Genomic DNA, 23,781 nt, shown 5'->3' with positions numbered 1-23,781 from the left:
TGTTGAACCATAAGATGTAAGGATTGGAGAGAAGGAGGAGTGTCTTAAGTGGGATGTATATAACTGTGATGGTGAGAAATGTTTTGCTGTCTGAATACAGCTGTACAGAACCTTTGGGAAGAATTAAACATGTTTAAAGCTTCTCTAGTGTCCGTGAGTCATTTACTCTGAAAAATAAGAACCTAACAGTAGTTACTGTATGTACAGTACAAGAGCTGTGATTTTAAAAGCTACTTTGAAGATACTGTTATAACAAGGTGAAAACAATGACAATGAAGATGAATCTGAACAGTTTATTAAACACAATCCACACTTAACAGTTTCCAGTATTTTGTATATTTATAAAAGCGATACGAGACGTTGCATCAGGACACTGAGGCAAAATATTACCATAAATGTGTCATAAAACCAATAATAAATGTATATGAACAAACCAAGTAAACATATATTATGTTTCATCTAACAGGACTGTATAATGTAATAGAATAGTACAGGACTGTATAATGTAATAGAATAGTACAGGACTGTATATAATAGAATAGTACTGTATAAGTAATAGAATACAGGACTGTATAATGTAATAGAATAGTACAGGACTGTATAATGTAATAGAATAGTACAGGACTGTATAATGTAATAGAATAGTACTGTATAATGTAACAGAATAGTACAGGACTGTATAATGTAATAGAATAGTACAGGACTGTATAATGTAATAGAATAGTACAGGACTGTATAATGTAATAGAATAGTACAGGACTGTATAATGTAATAGAATAGTACAGGACTGTATAATGTAATAGAATAGTACAGGACTGTATAATGTAATAGAATAGTACAGGACTGTATAATGTAATAGAATAGTACAGGACTGTATAATGTAATAGAATAGTACAGGACTGTATAATGTAATAGAATAGTACAGGACTGTATAATGTAATAGAATAGTACAGGACTGTATAATGTAATAGAATAGTACAGGACTGTATAATGTAATAGAATAGTACAATACTGTATAATGTAATAGAATAGTACAGGACTGTATAATGTAATAGAATAGTACAGGACTGTATAATGTAATAGAATAGTACAGGACTGTATAATGTAATAGAATAGTACAGGACTGTATAATGTAATAGAATAGTACAGTACTGTATAATGTAATAGAATAGTACTGTATAATGTAATAGAATAGTACAGGACTGTATAATGTAATAGAATAGTACAGGACTGTATAATGTAATAGAATAGTACAGGACTGTATAATGTAATAGAATAGTACAGGACTGTATAATGTAATAGAATAGTACAGGACTGTATAATGTAATAGAATAGTACAGGACTGTATAATGTAATAGAATAGTAGTACAGGACTGTATAATGTAATAGAATAGTACAGGACTGTATAATGTAATAGAATAGTACAGGACTGTATAATGTAATAGAATAGTACAGTACTGTATAATGTAATAGAATAGTACTGTATACTGTAATAAAATAGTAATGTATACTGTAATAGAATAGTACTGTATACTGTAATAGTACAGTACTGTATACTGTAATAGAATAGTACAGGACTGTATAATGTAACAGAATAGTACAGGACTGTATAATGTAATAGAATAGTACAGTACTGTATACTGTAATAGAATAGTACAGGACTGTATAATGTAACAGAATAGTACAGGACTGTATAATGTAATAGAATAGTACAGGACTGTATAGTATAATGTAATAGAATAGTACAGGACTGTATAATTTAATAGAATAGTACAGGACTGTATAATGTAATAGAATAGTACAGGACTGTATAATGTAATAGAATAGTACAGGACTGTATAATGTAACAGAATAGTACAGGACTGTATAGTACAGGACTGTATAATGTAATAGAATAGTACAATACTGTATAATGTAATAGAATAGTACAGGACTGTATAATGTGTAGAATAGTACAGGACTTTATAATGTAATAGAATAGTACAGGACTGTATAATGTAATAGAATAGTACAGGACTGTATAATGTAATAGAATAGTACAGGACTGTATAATGTAATAGAATAGTACAGGACTGTATAATGTAATAGAATAGTACAGTACTGTATAATGTAATAGAATAGTACAGGACTGTATAATGTAATAGAATAGTACAGGACTGTATAATGTAATAGAATAGTACAGGACTGTATAATGTAATAGAATAGTACAGGACTGTATAATGTAATAGAATAGTACAGGACTGTATAATTTAATAGAATAGTACAGGACTGTATAATGTAATAGAATAGGAACAAAATAGAAAAAAAGATTTAATGTTCATATATAATCTCATAAATTTGATTAAGTGTATATATTTTTTAATGAAAATTTCACTTAGAAATGTCTTTGTTTTTAAAAGAAAAGCACATTTTTTGTCCATTAAAATAACATCAAATTAATCAGAAATACAGTGTAGACATAATTAATGTTGTAAATGACTATTGTTGCTGGAAACGGCATATTTTTAATGGAATATCTACAGAGGCCCATTATCAGCAACCATCACTCCTGTGTTCCAATGGCACATTGTGTTAGCTGATCCAAGTGTATAATTTTAAAAGGCTAATTGATCATTAGAAAACCCTTTTGCAATTATGTTAGCACAGCTAAAAACTGTTGTCCCGATTAAAGAAGCAATACAACTGGCCTTAGACTCGTTGAGTATCTGGAGTATCAGTATTTGTGGGTTCGATTACAGGCTCAAAATGGCAAGAAACAAATAACTTTCTTTTGAAACTCGTCAGTCTATTCTTGTTCTGAGAAATGAAGGCTATTCCATGAGAGAAATTGCCAAGAAACTGAAGATCTCGTACAATGCTGTGTACTACTCCCTTCACAGAACAGAGCAAACTGGCTCTAACCAGAATAGAAAGAGGAGTGGGAGGCCCCGGTGCACAACTGAGCTTCCATTCCCAATGGGGCCACCGGCATGTACAATGTATTCACACATAATTATAAGTTCTGGGTTTGTTGTGTTCAGTTCTTCTTGGTTCTGGGTTTGTTGTGTTCAGGTGTTCTTAGTTCTGGCTTTGTTGTGTTCAGGTCGTATTGGTTCTGGGTTTATTGTGTTCAGTTCTTCTTGGTTCTGGGTTTGTAATGTTCAGGTCTTCTTGGTTCAGGTTTGTTGACTGTACTGTAGAGAACAGAAGAGTCCTCCTCAGCTGCTTGTGCTGCCGTGGGTCTGAAGAGAGAAAAACAGAAATGAAACAGAATCTGCATCCCCAAAACCCTTCATATAGTCTTTATAGTGCATTACTTTGACCAAGGCCTATAAGGTTCTGGTGAAAAGTAGTGCACTAAATAGGGAATAGGGTTCCATTTGGAACACAGGACAGTTCCTCAAAACCACCACTCTCTCATTATAGACATGGGAATCGTCTTGAGATTTCCATTGTTGGGTTTGTACTTTAAGGAAATGACATCACTAGTGGCCACCGAGGGTCAACTCTTTTGCTTATTGATGACGTCATGGTCTTCTCGTTCCAATAAGTAGCAGCATATGAATGAGCTGTAATCAAGAATACAGCTTGTTTACAACCAAATCTAAAACAAATGATATGTAAATAGGACGTTATAGAAGAGGCAGATTCTTTTTGCGATTTCACTCGTTTTTGAGAAACTATCCCCAACCATCTATTCACTTCCTCATCCTCGTTGTTCAGTCAGTGGGCTCCAAAAACACCCCAAAACATCCTTTTAGAGACTAAAAAGCTCTAAGTATTAGTCTAAGTAGTCGATGCATGTCTTTAGATGTTGTACACATGAAATGGAGTCATTCTGAACTTCATCCGTAACGTCATGTTCCATGTTGTTGAGACTTGAACAATGCTTCTCGTCCGTTCCAGCAGCCTGATACACTGAGAACAGAACAGATGGACGGAGAAACAGCAGGAGTCACACAAAACGGAATATAACGTTGTGGATAAAGCTCAGAATGACACAATGTCATGTGTACAACTGTTACATCTAAAGACCTGCATCACTATACTGAGATATTTATGTTTCTAAAAGGACGTATTAGGGGGTTTTTGGAGCATTTGTTCGTGTTTTTTCAGAGCCTCTGTACTGCACAACGAGGATGAGGAAGGGAATTTCTGGTTGGGGGAAGTTTCTCTAAAACAAGTGAAATCACAAAGGTGTCTGGACCCGAATACAACATAGCAGTTACATCAACATTTTTAATTTGGTTGTAAAAAAGCATACTTCTCCTTTAATGTGGTGTATTCATAATGCTCTATGTTGTTTTAATGTGGTGTATTCATAATGCTCTATAATTGGCTCTATGTTGTTTTAATGTGGTGTATTCATCACAATGCTCTATAATTGGCTCTATGTTGTTTTAATGTGGTGTATTCATAATGCTCTATAATTGGCTCTATGTTGTTTTAATGTGGTGTATTCACAATGCTCTATAATTGGCTCTATGTTGTTTTAATGTGGTGTATTCACAATGCTCTATAATTGGCTCTATGTTGTTGTTTTAATGTGGTGTATTCACAATGCTCTATAATTGGCTCTATGTTGTTTTAATGTGGTGTATTCACAATGCTCTATAATTGGCTCTGTTGTTTTAATGTGGTGTATTCATAATGCTCTATAATTGGCTCTATGTTGTTTTAATGTGGTGTACATAATGCTCTATAATTGGCTCTGTTGTTTTAATGTTGTATTTTTAATGTTGTTTTAATGTGGTGTATTCATAATGCTCTATAATTGGCTCTATGTTGTTTTAATGTGGTGTATTCATATTCTATATGTTGTTTTAATGTGGTGTATTCACAATGCTCTATAATTGGCTCTATGTTGTTTTAATGTGGTGTATTCATAATGCTCTATAATTGGCTCTATGTTGTTTTAATGTGGTGTATTCATAATGCTCTATAATTGGCTCTATGTTGTTTTAATGTGGTGTATTCATAATGCTCTATAATTGGCTCTATGTTGTTTTAATGTGGTGTATTCATAATGCTCTATAATTGGCTCTATGTTGTTTTAATGTGGTGTATTCACAATGCTCTATAATTGGCTCTATGTTGTTTTAATGTGGTGTATTCATAATGCTCTATAATTGGCTCTATGTTGTTTTAATGTGGTGTATTCACAATGCTCTATAATTGGCTCTATGTTGTTTTAATGTGGTGTATTCATAATGCTCTATAATTGGCTCTATGTTGTTTTAATGTGGTGTATTCACAATGCTCTATAATTGGCTATATGTTATTTTAATGCAGAATATGCTCACAGGGTGGCAGCACTGGGGAGGTTGAATTTCACAGCATCGTACTGGACATCCTCATCCTCTTTCTGGGGCTGAGGCAGCTGGACGGTGGAGTACAGAGGCACTTCCTGGTTTTTGGAGCGAGAGAAGTGGACGCTGGCGTAGTGGACATCATCCTGGTCGTATGTGGACTCTGTCTGTGCTGCAGTAGGGGCTGTGGACAGGCTTGAGACGTTTTCATACACTGGACTAGAGTCTCCCTGATGGGAAGAGGACAGACAACATGATGAGTAGAAATGATTCACAAAGCAATACAAATAATCTGATTGTAAGAGACTCACCTGTACATTCTCTGATGTGTCTCTTGTGTCAGAGGTGGATTTGGAGGCCTTCTTCCTGGTTTACACATTAATTAATTCATACATTTATTATTGAACAAATCCATGAACAAAGTAAGTTCATAAAAAGGATTTGGAGTGAAATCATCTTTAAAATAATCTCTCACCTGAACCACATGAGTCCAGAGAGACAGAGGATGAGAACCAGAACAACCACTATGATTCCTACAGCTGCAGTCAGAACTGAGGTCTGTTTCCCTTCAATACAATATAGATGATATGGGAACAACAGTAGAATATTTGTTAACTGATCTAATTTCAAAGTTTATATAATTATAAAACAAAGTGTTACAAGCTAAAGTATAATTATTAATATTAGTTTGAAACAATTTTGTATTGAAATATATAAGATGAAACTTCACCTGGTATAATGATCATCAGAGCTGTAGAGTTCCTAGATCCTCTTCTATTCCAGGCCTCACAGTGGTAATGTCCACTGTCCTTAGACCTGAAGTTACTGATGTTGTACATCTGTCCACATCCATTTAGAAAAGTCTCATTTTGAAAGTACCAGGTGTATTTGTCCACAGGTGGGTTGGCATCACTGCTGCAGATCAGAGTCACTGAACTGCCCTCCACTATTTCACCAGAGGGACTGACTGACACTGAGGTTTTCTTTGGGCCGTCTGGTGGACAATATGTAACAACAGTGTTTTAAATTGTGTTTTACTTGTAATTGAAATATTAATTTAAATGTGATCCTCTGATTAAGAGGTGAACTTACACTGAACGTCCACAGACACAGAAGAAGAGTTAAGACGTCCATATTTATTCTCAGCCTCACAGTAATATTCTCCTCTGTCCTCAGAGATGATGTTGGTGATGCTGTACCTCTGTCCTGATGCTTTTGGTGAGGCTACGTTCTTCTTGTACCACCAGGTGTATTTGTCCACAGGTGGGTTGGCATCACTGCTGCAGGTCAGAGTCACTGAACTGCCCTCCACTATTTCACCAGAGGGACTGACTGACACTGAGGTGTTCCTTGGGTCATCTGGTAAAGGAGAATTTGTCCGACGGACAGTAGTATATTTATGACAGTAGTATATTTATGACAGTAGTATATTTATGACAGTAGTATATTTACGACAGTAGTATATTTATGACAGTAGTATATTTATGACAGTAGTATATTTATGACAGTAGTATATTTAGGACAGTAGTATATTTACGACAGTAGTATATTTAGGACAGTAGTATATTTAGGACAGTAGTATATTTACGACAGTAGTATATTTACGACATTAGTATATTTCCGACAGTAGTATATTTTCCGACAGTAGTATATTTACGACAGTAGTATATTATATTTACGACAGTAGTATATTTACGACAGTAGTATATTTAGGACAGTAGTATATTTAGGACAGTAGTATATTTACGACAGTAGTATATTTAGTAGTATATTTACGACAGTAGTATATTTACGACAGTAGTATATTTATGACAGTAGTATATTTACGACAGTAGTATATTTACGACAGTAGTATATTTACGACAGTAGTATATTTATGACAGTAGTATATTTACGACAGTAGTATATTTATAAATGATATGTAATGTCAAAAATAAATGATCTGTTAAGTCAGAGAACTATCTAAAACTCTAACTTACACAAAACGTTAATACAATTAATAAATACTCATTTGGAGAAGTTGTACTTCAGGACTACTTCATTTAGTTATAATTGTTTTGCCACCTTCTCATTCAAACACTGATCTGTACTTTACTCACACTTCACATCCATGTTAATGGTCCTAGACCTGTCTGTCCCCATCTCATTCTGGGACACACAGTCGTACTCTCCAGTGTCAGATGACTGGATTTGGTTGAAGACATGCTGTGGTCCTGTCATACTCTGATAGTCACCTCCATTCTTCTTGTACCACCAGGTGTAACTCTGGACAGGTGGGTTGGCATCACTGCTGCAGGTCAGAGTCACTGAACTGCCCTCCACTATTCCACCAGAGGGACTGACTGACACTGAGGTGTTCTTTGGTTTATCTGATTTAAAAGACCAAATGTTTTGTCAAAGTAATATTAATTATAAAAACATATATTTTTGTTCTGCAATGATTGATAAAATAAGACGTGTCTTTAACCTGAATACATGATACTTGCTAAGTAGAATTCTGTACTATTGTAATGTACTCACACACTGTAGGAGAGCTGAGATCCTTGTGTCCTTTTACAGCACAGAAGTAGCTGTCTGCATCCTCACTGCTGATGGAGTACATGGGGGAGGAGACACCTTGTACATTCTGTCCGTTCTTGTACCAGATGTAGGTGGGGTTGTCAGTCAGAGTACAGGTGGTGATACAGGTCAGTGTCTTCTGTCCCTCTGCAGCAGGAGTCACCTTCACCTGCAGACCTGAAACAATATGTATAAAACCACATACACCTCTGTGTTAACAGGATGGTTCATATATTTATCCTGTAATTCATTATGATTTATAGTTGTATCATACAGGGCAGTATTACCTGTGACAGACAGAGTTGTTCCTGGGAAACTATGACCCCAGTCAATGTTGTATGTTTTAAAAGTGAAGCGATACTCAGCTGAGTCCTCCTCTCTCAGATCTGAGATTCTCAGGGTGGAGTGACCTCTGTACATCTCTTTGTCAGGGTACTCCACACGACCTGCATACCCTGGGTCAGTGGTTAGGTCCTCAGGGTCAACTTATCCCTCCATCATCTCTGTTTCTAAACCAGAATGATGATTTGACTGGAATAATAACCAATGTCATCAGTACAGGATATGTCCACTGTTGACCCCTTCAAGACACAGATTCTCCTCTTGGTGTAATTCACTCTGTTGCAGCTCTGACCCTGAACACCTGAAACATAAAATGACAAGAGGGAATGTGAGCTTATAATCTAAATTTATTCCACAGTAGAATGTTGCAGCTGCAGTAATCAGAAGAGTTATGATCTAGTAATTTTGTTAGACAACTCTGAAGCTGTTTAGCAGACAAATAATTATATATGAAAAGTTATACTAGAATACTGAAAAGTTGAATTCTCACTCACACACTGCAGGAGAGTGGAGATCCTCATGGCCTTTTACAGCACAGGAGTAGCTGTCCATCACTAGTCACTGTAGACTGAGTACAGGCTGGAGGTCTTCCTTTACTATCTGTCCGTTCTTGTACCAGATGTAGGTGGGGTTGTCAGTCAGAATACAGGTGGTGCTACAGGTCAGTGTCTTATAGTTTGAATACTGTTCAGAAGTCACCTTCACCTGCAGAGCTGGAGTAGAAACATTAAACCCTGAATCATCTGTTCTATAGTTTAATCACATGATGCAAGACATTCTCAAACTCATTTCATTCTCAAATCTGTTTCATATATACAAACAATTTCTAGACCTAAATGGACAGTAGATATGAATTCAACAGACGAGCAGCATAAAGCATGTTACTGTACCTGTAACAGACAGAGTGACTCCAGGATCACCAGTATATAGAATGTTACTGTACCTGTAACAGACAGAGTGACTCCAGGATCACCAGTATATAGAATGTCACTGTACCTGTAACAGACAGAGTGACTCCAGGATCACCAGTATATAGAATGTTAACTGTACCTGTTACAGACAGAGTGACTCGTTCAGGATCACCAGTATATAGAATGTAACTGTACCTGTAACAGAGTGACTCCAGGATCACCAGTATATAGAATGTTACTGTACCTGTAACAGACAGAGTGACTCCAGGATCACCAGTGTATAGAATGTTACTGTACCTGTTACAGACAGAGTGACTCCAGGATCTCCAGTATATAGAATGTAACTGTACCTTTAACAGACAGAGTGACTCCAGGATCACCAGTATATAGAATGTAACTGTACCTGTAACAGACAGTGACTCCAGGATCACCAGTATATAGAATGTTACTGTACCTGTAACAGACAGAGTGACTCCAGGATCGCCAGTATATAGAATGTTACTGTACCTGTAACAAACAGAGTGACTCCAGGATCACCAGTATATAGAATGTTACTGTACCTGTAACAGACAGAGTGACTCCAGGATCACCAGTATATAGAATGTTACTGTACCTGTAACAGACAGAGTGACTCCAGGATCACCAGTATATAGAATGTTACTGTACCTGTAACAGACAGAGTGACTCCAGGATCACCAGTATATAGAATGTTACTGTACCTGTAACAGACAGAGTGACTCCAGGATCACCAGTATATAGAATGTTACTGTACCTGTAACAGACAGAGTGACTCCAGGATCACCAGTATATAGAATGTTACTGTACCTGTTACAGACAGAGTGACTCCAGGATCTCCAGTATATAGAATGTAACTGTACCTGTAACAGAGTGACTCCAGGATCACCAGTATATAGAATGTTACTGTACCTGTAACAGACAGAGTGACTCCAGGATCACCAGTATATAGAATGTTACTGTACCTGTTACAGACAGAGTGACTCCAGGATCTCCAGTATATAGAATGTAACTGTACCTGTAACAGAGTGACTCCAGGATCACCAGTATATAGAATGTTACTGTACCTGTAACAGAGTGACTCCAGGATCACCAGTATATAGAATGTAACTGTACCTGTAACAGAGTGACTCCAGGATCGCCAGTATATAGAATGTTACTGTACCTGTAACAAACAGAGTGACTCCAGGATCACCAGTATATAGAATGTAACTGTACCTGTAACAGACAGAGTGACTCCAGGATCACCAGTATATAGAATGTTACTGTACCTGTAACAGACAGAGTGACTCCAGGATCACCAGTATATAGAATGTTACTGTACCTGTAACAGACAGAGTGACTCCAGGATCACCAGTATATAGAATGTTACTGTACCTGTTACAGACAGAGTGACTCCAGGATCACCAGTATATAGAATGTTACTGTACCTGTAACAGACAGAGTGACTCCAGGATCACCAGTATATAGAATGTTACTGTACCTGTAACAGACAGAGTGACTCCAGGATCACCAGTATATAGAATGTTACTGTACCTGTAACAGACAGAGTGACTCCAGGATCACCAGTATATAGAATGTTACTTTACCTGTAACAGACAGAGTGACTCCAGGATCTCCAGTATATAGAATGTTACTGTACCTGTAACAGACAGAGTGACTCCAGGATCACCAGTATATAGAATGTTACTGTACCTGTAACAGACAGAGTGACTCCAGGATCACCAGTATATAGAATGTTACTGTACCTGTTACAGACAGAGTGACTCCAGGATCACCAGTATATAGAATGTTACTGTACCTGTAACAGACAGAGTGACTCCAGGATCACCAGTATATAGAATGTTACTGTACCTGTAACAGACAGAGTGACTCCAGGATCACCAGTATATAGAATGTTACTGTACCTGTAACAGACAGAGTGACTCCAGGATCACCAGTATATAGAATGTAACTGTACCTGTAACAGACAGAGTGACTCCAGGATCACCAGTATATAGAATGTTACTGTACCTGTTACAGACAGAGTGACTCCAGGATCACCAGTATATAGAATGTAACTGTACCTGTAACAGACAGAGTGACTCCAGGATCACCAGTATATAGAATGTAACTGTACCTGTAACAGACAGAGTGACTCCAGGATCACCAGTATATAGAATGTTACTGTACCTGTAACAGACAGAGTGACTCCAGGATCACCAGTATATAGAATGTAACTGTACCTGTAACAGACAGAGTGACTCCAGGATCACCAGTATATAGAATGTTACTGTACCTGTTACAGACAGAGTGACTCCAGGATCACCAGTATATAGAATGTTACTGTACCTGTAACAGACAGAGTGACTCCAGGATCACCAGTATATAGAATGTTACTGTACCTGTAACAGACAGAGTGACTCCAGGATCACCAGTATATAGAATGTAACTGTACCTGTAACAGACAGAGTGACTCCAGGATCACCAGTATATAGAATGTAACTGTACCTGTAACAGACAGAGTGACTCCAGGATCACCAGTATATAGAATGTAACTGTACCTGTAACAGACAGAGTGACTCCAGGATCTCCAGTATATAGAATGTAACTGTACTGTAACAGACAGAGTGACTCCAGGATCACCAGTATATAGAATGTTACTGTACCTGTAACAGACAGAGTGACTCCAGGATCACCAGTATATAGAATGTTACTGTACCTGTAACAGACAGAGTGACTCCAGGATCACCAGTATATAGAATGTTACTGTACCTGTAACAGACAGAGTGACTCCAGGATCACCAGTATATAGAATGTAACTGTACCTGTAACAGACAGAGTGACTCCAGGATCACCAGTATATAGAATGTTACTGTACCTGTAACAGACAGAGTGACTCCAGGATCACCAGTATATAGAATGTTACTGTACCTGTAACAGACAGAGTGACTCCAGGATCACCAGTATATAGAATGTTACTGTACCTGTAACAGACAGAGTGACTCCAGGATCACCAGTATATAGAATGTTACTGTACCTGTAACAGACAGAGTGACTCCAGGATCACCAGTATATAGAATGTTACTGTACCTGTAACAGACAGAGTGACTCCAGGATCACCAGTATATAGAATGTAACTGTACCTGTAACAGACAGTGACTCCAGGATCACCAGTATATAGAATGTAACTGTACCTGTTACAGACAGAGTGACTCCAGGATCACCAGTATATAGAATGTAACTGTACCTGTAACAGACAGAGTGACTCCAGGATCACCAGTATATAGAATGTTACTGTACCTGTAACAGACAGAGTGACTCCAGGATCACCAGTATATAGAATGTTACTGTACCTGTAACAGACAGAGTGACTCCAGGATCACCAGTATATAGAATGTAACTGTACCTGTAACAGACAGAGTGACTCCAGGATCACCAGTATATAGAATGTAACTGTACCTGTAACAGACAGAGTGACTCCAGGATCACCAGTATATAGAATGTAACTGTACCTGTTACAGACAGAGTGACTCCAGGATCACCAGTATATAGAATGTAACTGTACCTGTAACAAACAGAGTGACTCCAGGATCACCAGTATATAGAATGTAACTGTACCTGTTACAGACAGAGTGACTCCAGGATCACCAGTATATAGAATGTTACTGTACCTGTAACAGACAGAGTGACTCCAGGATCACCAGTATATAGAATGTAACTGTACCTGTAACAGACAGAGTGACTCCAGGATCACCAGTATATAGAATGTTACTGTACCTGTAACAGACAGAGTGACTCCAGGATCACCAGTATATAGAATGTTACTGTACCTGTAACAGACAGAGTGACTCCAGGATCACCAGTATATAGAATGTTACTGTACCTGTAACAGACAGAGTGACTCCAGGATCACCAGTATATAGAATGTTACTGTACCTGTAACAGACAGAGTGACTCCAGGATCACCAGTATATAGAATGTTACTGTACCTGTAACAGACAGAGTGACTCCAGGATCACCAGTATATAGAATGTTACTGTACCTGTAACAGACAGAGTGACTCCAGGATCTCCAGTATATAGAATGTAACTGTACCTGTAACAGAGTGACTCCAGGATCGCCAGTATATAGAATGTTACTGTACCTGTAACAAACAGAGTGACTCCAGGATCACCAGTATATAGAATGTAACTGTACCTGTAACAGACAGAGTGACTCCAGGATCACCAGTATATAGAATGTTACTGTACCTGTAACAGACAGAGTGACTCCAGGATCACCAGTATATAGAATGTTACTGTACCTGTAACAGACAGAGTGACTCCAGGATCACCAGTATATAGAATGTTACTGTACCTGTAACAGACAGAGTGACTCCAGGATCACCAGTATATAGAATGTAACTGTACCTGTAACAGACAGAGTGACTCCAGGATCACCAGTATATAGAATGTAACTGTACCTGTAACAGACAGAGTGACTCCAGGATCACCAGTATATAGAATGTAACTGTACCTGTAACAGACAGAGTGACTCCAGGATCACCAGTATATAGAATGTTACTGTACCTGTAACAGACAGAGTGACTCCAGGATCACCAGTATATAGAATGTTACTGTACCTGTAACAGACAGAGTGACTCCAGGATCACCAGTATATAGAATGTAACTGTACCTGTAACAGACAGAGTGACTCCAGGATCACCAGTATATAGAATGTAACTGTACCTGTAACAGACAGAGTGACTCCAGGATCACCAGTATATAGAATGTAACTGTACCTGTAACAGACAGAGTGACTCCAGGATCACCAGTATATAGAATGTAACTGTACCTGTAACAGACAGAGTGACTCCAGGATCACCAGTATATAGAATGTAACTGTACCTGTAACAGACAGAGTGACTCCAGGATCGCCAGTATATAGAATGTTACTGTACCTGTAACAGACAGAGTGACTCCAGGATCACCAGTATATAGAATGTTACTGTACCTGTAACAGACAGAGTGACTCCAGGATCACCAGTATATAGAATGTAACTGTACCTGTAACAGACAGAGTGACTCCAGGATCACCAGTATATAGAATGTAACTGTACCTGTAACAGACAGAGTGACTCCAGGATCACCAGTATATAGAATGTTACTGTACCTGTAACAGACAGAGTGACTCCAGGATCACCAGTATATAGAATGTTACTGTACCTGTAACAGACAGAGTGACTCCAGGATCACCAGTATATAGAATGTTACTGTACCTGTAACAGACAGAGTGACTCCAGGATCACCAGTATATAGAATGTAACTGTACCTGTTACAGACAGAGTGACTCCAGGATCACCAGTATATAGAATGTAACTAACTGTACCTGTAACAGACAGAGTGACTCCAGGATCACCAGTATATAGAATGTTACTGTACCTGTAACAGACAGAGTGACTCCAGGATCACCAGTATATAGAATGTTACTGTACCTGTAACAGACAGAGTGACTCCAGGATCACCAGTATATAGAATGTAACTGTACCTGTAACAGACAGAGTGACTCCAGGATCACCAGTATATAGAATGTAACTGTACCTGTAACAGAGTGACTCCAGGATCACCAGTATATAGAATGTTACTGTACCTGTAACAGACAGAGTGACTCCAGGATCACCAGTATATAGAATGTTACTGTACCTGTAACAGACAGAGTGACTCCAGGATCACCAGTATATAGAATGTAACTGTACCTGTAACAGACAGAGTGACTCCAGGATCACCAGTATATAGAATGTTACTGTACCTGTAACAGACAGAGTGACTCCAGGATCACCAGTATATAGAATGTTACTGTACCTGTTACAGACAGAGTGACTCCAGGATCTCCAGTATATAGAATGTTACTGTACCTGTAACAAGACAGAGTGACTCCAGGATCACCAGTATATAGAATGTTACTGTACCTGTAACAGACAGAGTGACTCCAGGATCACCAGTATATAGAATGTAACTGTACCTGTACAGACAGAGTGACTCCAGGATCACCAGTATATAGAATGTAACTAACTGTACCTGTAACAGACAGAGTGACTCCAGGATCACCAGTATATAGAATGTTACTGTACCTGTAACAGACAGTGACTCCAGGATCACCAGTATATAGAATGTAACTGTACCTGTAACAGACAGAGTGACTCCAGGATCACCAGTATATAGAATGTAACTGTACCTGTAACAGACAGAGTGACTCCAGGATCACCAGTATATAGAATGTAACTGTACCTGTAACAGACAGAGTGACTCCAGGATCACCAGTATATAGAATGTAACTGTACCTGTAACAGACAGAGTGACTCCAGGATCACCAGTATATAGAATGTTACTGTACCTGTAACAGACAGAGTGACTCCAGGATCACCAGTATATAGAATGTAACTGTACCTGTAACAGACAGAGTGACTCCAGGATCACCAGTATATAGAATGTTACTGTACCTGTAACAGACAGAGTGACTCCAGGATCACCAGTATATAGAATGTTACTGTACCTGTAACAGACAGAGTGACTCCAGGATCACCAGTATATAGAATGTTACTGTACCTGTAACAGACAGAGTGACTCCAGGATCACCAGTATATAGAATGTTACTGTACCTGTAACAGACAGAGTGACTCCAGGATCACCAGTATATAGAATGTAACTGTACCTGTAACAGACAGAGTGACTCCAGGATCACCAGTATATAGAATGTAACTGTACCTGTAACAGACAGAGTGACTCCAGGATCACCAGTATATAGAATGTAACTGTACCTGTAACAGACAGAGTGACTCCAGGATCACCAGTATATAGAATGTACTGTACCTGTAACAGACAGAGTGACTCCAGGATCACCAGTATATAGAATGTAACTGTACCTGTAACAGACAGAGTGACTCCAGGATCACCAGTATATAGAATGTTACTGTACCTGTAACAGACAGAGTGACTCCAGGATCACCAGTATATAGAATGTTACTGTACCTGTAACAGACAGAGTGACTCCAGGATCTCCAGTATATAGAATGTAACTGTACCTGTAACAGACAGAGTGACTCCAGGATCACCAGTATATAGAATGTTACTGTACCTGTAACAGACAGAGTGACTCCAGGATCACCAGTATATAGAATGTTACTGTACCTGTAACAGACAGAGTGACTCCAGGATCACCAGTATATAGAATGTTACTGTACCTGTAACAGACAGAGTGACTCCAGGATCACCAGTATATAGAATGTTACTGTACCTGTAACAGACAGAGTGACTCCAGGATCACCAGTATATAGAATGTTACTGTACCTGTAACAGACAGAGTGACTCCAGGATCTCCATAATATTTCCCTCTGGTCTGATCTGTTTTGAATCTGAACTTGTACGTTGCTGAGTCTCTCTCTCTCAGGTCTGTGATTTTCAGGGTACAGTCTTTCTTCTTATCTCCATGATACTCCAGACGACCTGCATACTCTGGGTCCTGACCTAGATCTTTAGGTTCTACACCAGTCCCCCATGCAGTGAACCAGAAGGTTGTTGTGACTTTATGACCACTGGGATATGTGTAAGAGCAGAACAGATCCACTGATGACCCCTTCAAGACACAGATTCTCTGAGTGGTGTATTTCACACTCCAGACATACTGACCAAGTACCACTGAAACACACAGTCACACAACACAATGGTATCAGAATGAAGACAAGGTATATTGGCTCAAACTGACAGTAGGGTTTGCCAACACTTTGTTGCCATAGTTCCTGATCGGAGTGTTGTTGTTGCCATAGAGTTGAGTGTGAATGTAAACCACAGATAAGCATCACTCAGTGAGGTGTGAAAGATAACTGTTTAAGTGAAGTGGAGACGCCTAACAGAACACACCAGAATAACATTATGATACTTAACATTTTAGAAATGTCTGTAGATTGATAAACAGAGCAACTAAAAGATAAGAATGAGACCATACCTGCTACAGACCAGAGAAAGACCACCAACACACTTCCTGCTGTTCTCAAGGACATTGTTGCATCTCCCACCCTGCAGTCTTAGAAACATAAACAACAACTCACTCTATAGCTGGTGAATAACTACATATAAACCATCAGGGGCAGCATGTAGGGCTCTAGTCAAAAGTAGTGCACTCTATAGCTGGTGAATAACTACATATAAACCATCAGGGGGGCAGCAGGTAGGGCTCTAGTCAAAAGTAGTGCACTCTATAGCTGGTGAATAACTACATATAAACCATCAGGGGCAGCATGTAGGACTCTAGTCAAAAGTAGTGCACTCTATAGCTGGTGAATAACTACATATAAACCATCAGGGGCAGCAGGTAGGACTCTAGTCAAAAGTAGTGCACTCTATAGCTGGTGAATAACTACATATAAACCATCAGGGGCAGCATGTAGGACTCTAGTCAAAAGTAGTGCACTCTATAGCTGGTGAATAACTACATATAAACCATCAGGGGCAGCATGTAGGGCTCTAGTCAAAAGTAGTGCACTCTATAGCTGGTGAATAACTACATATAAACCATCAGGGGGCAGCAGGTAGGGCTCTAGTCAAAAGTAGTGCACTCTATAGCTGGTGAATAACTACATATAAACCATCAGGGGCAGCAGGTAGGGCTCTAGTCAAAAGTAGTGCACTCTATAGCTGGTGAATAACTACATATAAACCATCAGGGGCAGCAGGTAGGACTCTAGTCAAAAGTAGTGCACTCTATAGGTGGTGAATAACTACATATAAACCATCAGGGGCAGCAGGTAGGGCTCTAGTCAAAAGTAGTGCACTCTATAGCTGGTGAATAACTACTCTATAGGGAATATGGTGTCATTTGGGATATAGGTTTAATAACAACACATCATCATCACAGCCCTGAGAGGATGGTGTGTAAATAACATCCATCATAATAGTTTGGTAATATGGTGTGTCAGTGGTATCGGCAGGTCGTCTAGCGGTTAAGAACGTTGGGCCAGTAACTGAAACATTACTGGTTCAAATCCCAGACCTGGCAAGGTGGAAACCTCTGCCATTTTGAGCAAGGCAGTTACCACCAGCTTGAATGATAACTCCTGTCCCCAATCTGTGAGGATAAACAACAAGTCACTCATACCTTTTATATCATCATTATATGATAGTGTCCGTATCCACAAAGTATCCCAGAGTAGGATCTAGTTTTCCCATTTAGATCATAATTATATGGACCAGCAGGACCTGATCCTAGATCAGCACTCCATGTCTGAGACCCTTGAGTACATGACTTACGGCTAAAAACAAAAAACTATATTTCAAGATCTCAAGAGTACTTACAGACTGAAGGGGAGAGGTCTTGTACAGTGAGTCAACTGACTGGTAGTGAGTGGGAACTGCTAGTAAATGTGTGTTCTGTGGTTGATACATATTTATAGTAGTCAGAACACAAGTAGCTGATGCAGAACAGTCCTTTCCTTCCTCTTTTAAGACATTAACATGCATGACGACCAGAACAGCATGTCAGAGAAGGGAGGTTACTGTATTAAAATGGGTCCTACATTTCTATAATGGACAAAATGTCACCCATTTCCACTTTTATTTAAATACAGAACCATGTTAACAATATTTTTACTATTCTATATGGAATGTTTATAATATATTAGAATGCGTTGTCTTGTCCCTCTGAGTTCTACATGGAACAGGTCAAAGTTCAATTTACATTTGGTCAGTTCCATGATGTCATTCATTCTATTCTACAAACACATTCAATTTACTCTCCTCATCAGCTGCATCAACGTGCTTCTGAAGGTTCCAGTGTTCTAGACTAGAGCTCCTCCTACTGGCATCTCAACATTACTGCAGCAGTCAGATATGAATGTCCTCAGCATTATGTTGACTAATAACAACATTCCAAACTGACAATACATCAGACAGAATGGTGAAACACAACACTGACTACTTGACAAAGTCACATTTAAGCACCCAAACACTGATGTCTGTAGTAGTACAATATGCCACTGTCATTTCTTTACACTGATTGCGTCCCAAATGACACCACAATCACTATATAGTGCACTACCTTTGACCAGAGCCCTATGGGCATGGTATGACTGTGTGTGTTTACATGCCCTCTCAACTTGATTGTCCTGCAGCCCTGTCAATCACCCTTTGCACCGCTGTTCATCCAACCAATCAGGGTGCTTGGATGTGCTGCAGGACACCGCCTCCCCTCACCTTCAGTTAGTGCACGGCATCATCAGTCTTGAGAAGAAGTGTTGTGTTGCTGACACAGTTTTGACATGCAGTTCCTTAATGAAGTGTGAGACCAGCGAATATAACCACACAATAATATAAAACATCTTCAAATGGAAACAGATGTGTCTGCATGTATGTGGTGCTGGTGACCATCAAGTGTAGAGAGACGGGCGTCAACACCATGTTCTGACCAGACAGCACTATAGTGGGCAGAACCTAAACCAATCAGCATTAAGCACGTATCGGGTCTCGGCATATCCAGCCAACCGCTCAGACGAGATCCAGCTGTTTACACATGTAAAAACGGTCTGGATGACCTCTACTAATCCCTAGGTACTGACTCAGGAATGTGTGAAGGACCACAGGGACGTTAAAGGGTTGTTATTGTGACCACAACAAGGCCCTCCGGTTCACTTTGGGTTCTTATACAACAGGGTTTCTAGGAGGAAAGAGACACATGGAAATATAATTAAACCTTCTCTCCAATTAAACCTTCTCGCCCATATTTACCCCCACTGCCCCCACCCCATGTTCCATCCCATAATCAGACTCAATGGGGTTGTCAGGGGGGTAAACCTCTGCATTGGATCTTCACCCTCCCATCAACCCCTAACTCCTCCTTCCTACCTGGGAAAGTTTGACACTAGTTAGGGGGTCAAGAAACATATGACATCACATTCTCACTAAACAATAATGTATTCTATTCTCTAACTACTAGTTGGACAAAATGGTGGATATTCATCTATGGACAAAGGCTTTAAATCAAGAAATAATCTGAACTTGTTAACTGTGAGATGTAATATTATCAATCATGGAACATTCCGGTATGTTCCATCTTTCTGTGTTCGGGAGTGGAATTCCCTCTCTGGTGGAACTACCTTCAGCAGTCCAAACATCCATGATGTCATACTGTGTCTGTATGATGTGTTTTAAAAATGGCAATACATCATATTTCATGGAACTGGACATTGCTCCTTCTGAAAGTGTCTGTGTTTATTTTGTACAGACATCATGGTGATGATATTGAAGGTGAATAAAACACTATTGTTCTACAAACCAATGTAAATGTATGATTTGTGGTTACTATATGTACTGTAAAGTACAAGAGGTGAGATGTTGAAAGCTTTCCGTTTTCTCTCCACAGAAGATACTGTTATAACAAGGTGAAAACAATGACAATTAAGTTTATTCTGAAAGGTTGATTACAAAAAATATCACACTTCATACATTATTATTTTAAGCAATAAGAAACGTTGTATCAAGCAGAACTCTTTCCTGGACATTGAGGCAAAATTGTGCCTTAACTTTGTCATAAAAACGATTTGAAAGAATCACGCAAACGTATATTATGTGTATCATGTTACAGGACCATATGAAGTAATACATTAATTCATGTTTAGTCTCACAAGTCGGATGATTCTTTCAGACAGATACAAAATAATAGTTACGTAAAATATAACTGAACCTCCAGGCTGCCTAATTCAGATATAAAATGTTTTGGTCAAAAGTTCTTGTAATCAGATTCCCAGTTTTCTGTAACTTAAAAAATATTAGAAAAAAATAGTTATTACTTATTTACAAGGTTAATTTCTTATTGATCATAGATCTAAAGGCAAAACTGACCCCAGATCCGCACTCCTACTCTAAGTGTGAATAGAGTAGTTCTGTATGACTCAGTTTGTACAGAATGGGTCACGGGTTCAATTCCTGCTGGGACTTCCCATATGAAGGATTCATGCACCCATGACTGTAATGACTGAGTGAATGACTTTGGATAGAAGTGTCTGCTAGATGGTATATATTAGGTTTATGGAGTCTGAATCAAAGTCTAGAGAGCTTGTTGTTATGGATGTAGAAAAGTTAAAACACACATTCTACACAGTATAGATGTCAACCCTACTCTATATCAGTCTGGTCCTAGAAGACTGGCCATCAGATTCAATGATAGCTCCTATCCCCAAGCTGTGAGGCTAAACAGCAAGTGACTACCTAAAAACACCACCCACCACACACACACACACACACACACACACACACACACACACACACACACACACACACACACACACACACACACACACACACACACACACACACACACACACACACACACACACACACACACGTACAGACACTATCTGTAGGGGAAGGTACATAAGGCCCATTGAGTCTGCATCAAAGTCTAGAGAGCTGGGTGTTATGGACATAGAAAAGTTCAAACACTCATCCTACACAGTATAGATGTCAACACTTCTCCCTACCCTGGTTAACAGGAAGGTGATGCTGAGTCAGTTCATCTGAACCAACAACACTTACGGGCAGTGCAGAGAAACAAGAAGTATCCTACTGTAAGTGTGAGTTCTGAGGTTGACACATTTCAAAAGTAGCCCAGTCAGGATGTTAAGACATTAACGTGCATAAACAACATGTCAGAATATAGTTACATTTGTATATTTGAGGAATGGGCCTAGATTTTATAAACAGGCTAAATATGACCCATTCCCATCACTCCTCATCAGCTGCATCAAAGTGGTACTGAAGGTTCCAGTGTTCTAGACTAGAGCTCCGCCTACTGGCATCTCAACATTACTGCAGCCTCCAGTCCTCATATTATGTCCTCATTCCTTTGGCAGTAATAGGAATACAATTAATGGATAGTGTTCCATTCATTCCAGCCATTACAATGAGTCCATCCTCCTATATCTCCGCCCACCAGCCTCCTCTGTTGTACAGTACTTTTAGTAGCTTTAGCTAGCAGATAATGCAATGAACATCACCATAGCCTGCTGTATTGACTGTGTCATGTATTGTAGTCTGCTGTCCATAAATTATGCAGTTTAGTCGACTCAACAATCCAAATCAATATACAGTCCTGTGGGGATATATTTTACATATGGGTGGTCCTGGTCACCAAACCCATAACGTTGCAGGTGCCATGTTCTACCAACTGAGTTACAGAGGAACATGTTCTGTATAGTCTAATGTTTCTCACTGTGTCTCATGTGAATACTACTCCTATACACAACCCACCATCACTGTCTCATGTTAATACTACTCCTATACACAACCCACCATCACTGTCTCATGTTAATACTACTCCTAAAGACAACCCACCATCACTGTGTCATGTTAATACTACTCCTAAACACAACCCACCATCACTGTCTCATGTTAATACTATAATACTACTCCTAAACACAACCCACCATCACTGTGTCTCATGTTAATACTACTCCTAAACACAACCCACAATCACTGTGTCTCATGTTAATACTACTCCTAAACACAACCCACCATCACTGTGTCTCATGTTAATACTACTCCTAAACACAACCCACAATCACTGTGTCTCATGTTAATACTACTCCTAAACACAACCCACCATCACTGTGTCTCATGTTAATACTACTCCTAAACACAACCCACAATCACTGTGTCTCATGTTAATACTACTCCTAAACACAACCCACTATCACTGTGTCTCATGTTAATACTACTCCTAAACACAACCCACCATCACTGTCTCATGTTAATACTACTCCTAAACACAACCCACCATCACTGTGTCTCATGTTAATACTACTCCTAAACACAACCCACAATCACTGTGTCTCATGTTAATACTACTCCTAAACACAACCCACTATCACTGTGTCTCATGTTAATACTACTCCTAAACACAACCCACCATCACTGTCTCATGTTAATACTACTCCTAAACACAACCCACCATCACTGTCTCATGTTGATACTACTCCTAAACACAACCCACCATCACTGTCTCATGTTAATACTACTCCTAAACACAACCCACCATCACTGTGTCTCATGTTAATACTACTCAAACCAAAACACACTGTGTCTCATGTTATTACTTACTCGAACACAACCCACAATCACTGTGTCTCATGTTAATACTACTCCTATACACAACCCACAATCACTGTGTCTCATGTTAATGTTTACTCCTAAACACAACCCACCATCACTGTGTCTCATGTTAATACTACTCCTAAACACAACCCACCATCACTGTGTCTCATGTTAATACTACTCCTAAACACAACCCACAATCACTGTGTCTCATGTTAATACTACTCCTAAACACAACCCACCATCACTGTGTCTCATGTTAATACTACTCCTAAACACAACCCACCATCACTGTCTCATGTTAATACTACTCCTAAACACAACCCACCATCACTGTGTCTCATGTTAATAATACAATACTCCTAAACACAACCCACCATCACTGTGTCTCATGTTAATACTACTCCTAAACACAACCCACCATCACTGTGTCTCATGTTAATACTACTCCTAAACACAACCCACCATCACTGTCTCATGTTAATACTACTCCTAAACACAACCCACCATCACTGTCTCATGTTAATACTACTCCTAAACACAACCCACCATCACTGTCTCATGTTA

The 23,781-nt window shown here is 39.0% G+C and overlaps 1 protein-coding gene and 2 long non-coding RNA genes across 11 annotated transcripts in view; all 3 read right to left on the bottom strand.

Moving 5' to 3' along the window:
• Positions 1-1,951: 1,951 nt before the first annotated feature.
• The window catches only part of LOC127931941 (B-cell receptor CD22-like), an 84,160-nt gene continuing 62,330 nt past the window's right edge, over positions 1,952-23,781 (bottom strand). The window contains exons 9-11 of the mRNA XM_052526094.1: positions 5,600-5,654; positions 5,283-5,518; positions 1,952-3,221 (exon numbers count right to left, since the gene is read on the bottom strand). Coding sequence (XP_052382054.1) covers positions 3,110-3,221; positions 5,283-5,518; positions 5,600-5,654 — 403 coding nt within the window. The 3' untranslated portion in view covers positions 1,952-3,109. The remainder of the gene's footprint in view (positions 3,222-5,282; positions 5,519-5,599; positions 5,655-23,781) is intronic.
• Positions 8,884-19,832, bottom strand: LOC127932432 (uncharacterized). 2 transcript variants are annotated; one of them, XR_008145283.1, is made up of 4 exons: positions 18,424-19,832; positions 17,078-17,148; positions 16,423-16,770; positions 8,884-8,902 (listed from the first exon to the last, which is right to left on the bottom strand). It is a non-coding gene; the product is annotated as an uncharacterized LOC127932432 (long non-coding RNA). The 2 variants fall into 2 exon arrangements; XR_008145284.1 differs by lacking the exon at positions 18,424-19,832 and adding an exon at positions 17,710-17,831 and having other exon boundaries at positions 17,078-17,344.
• On the bottom strand, positions 9,570-14,241 carry LOC127932436 (uncharacterized). Of its 8 annotated transcripts, XR_008145296.1 has the most exons (5): positions 13,140-13,389; positions 12,504-12,821; positions 10,232-10,333; positions 9,926-9,978; positions 9,570-9,713 (listed from the first exon to the last, which is right to left on the bottom strand). It is a non-coding gene; the product is annotated as an uncharacterized LOC127932436 (long non-coding RNA). The 8 variants fall into 8 exon arrangements; XR_008145295.1 differs by lacking the exon at positions 13,140-13,389 and adding an exon at positions 13,666-14,241 and having other exon boundaries at positions 9,570-9,978; positions 12,504-12,768; XR_008145289.1 differs by having other exon boundaries at positions 9,570-9,978.

The sequence above is a fragment of the Oncorhynchus keta genome, chromosome 10 (genome assembly GCF_023373465.1).
Source record: "Oncorhynchus keta strain PuntledgeMale-10-30-2019 chromosome 10, Oket_V2, whole genome shotgun sequence".
In the NCBI taxonomy this organism is placed as follows: domain Eukaryota; kingdom Metazoa; phylum Chordata; class Actinopteri; order Salmoniformes; family Salmonidae; genus Oncorhynchus; species Oncorhynchus keta.
This window is presented reverse-complemented; position numbering and strand designations above follow the sequence as displayed.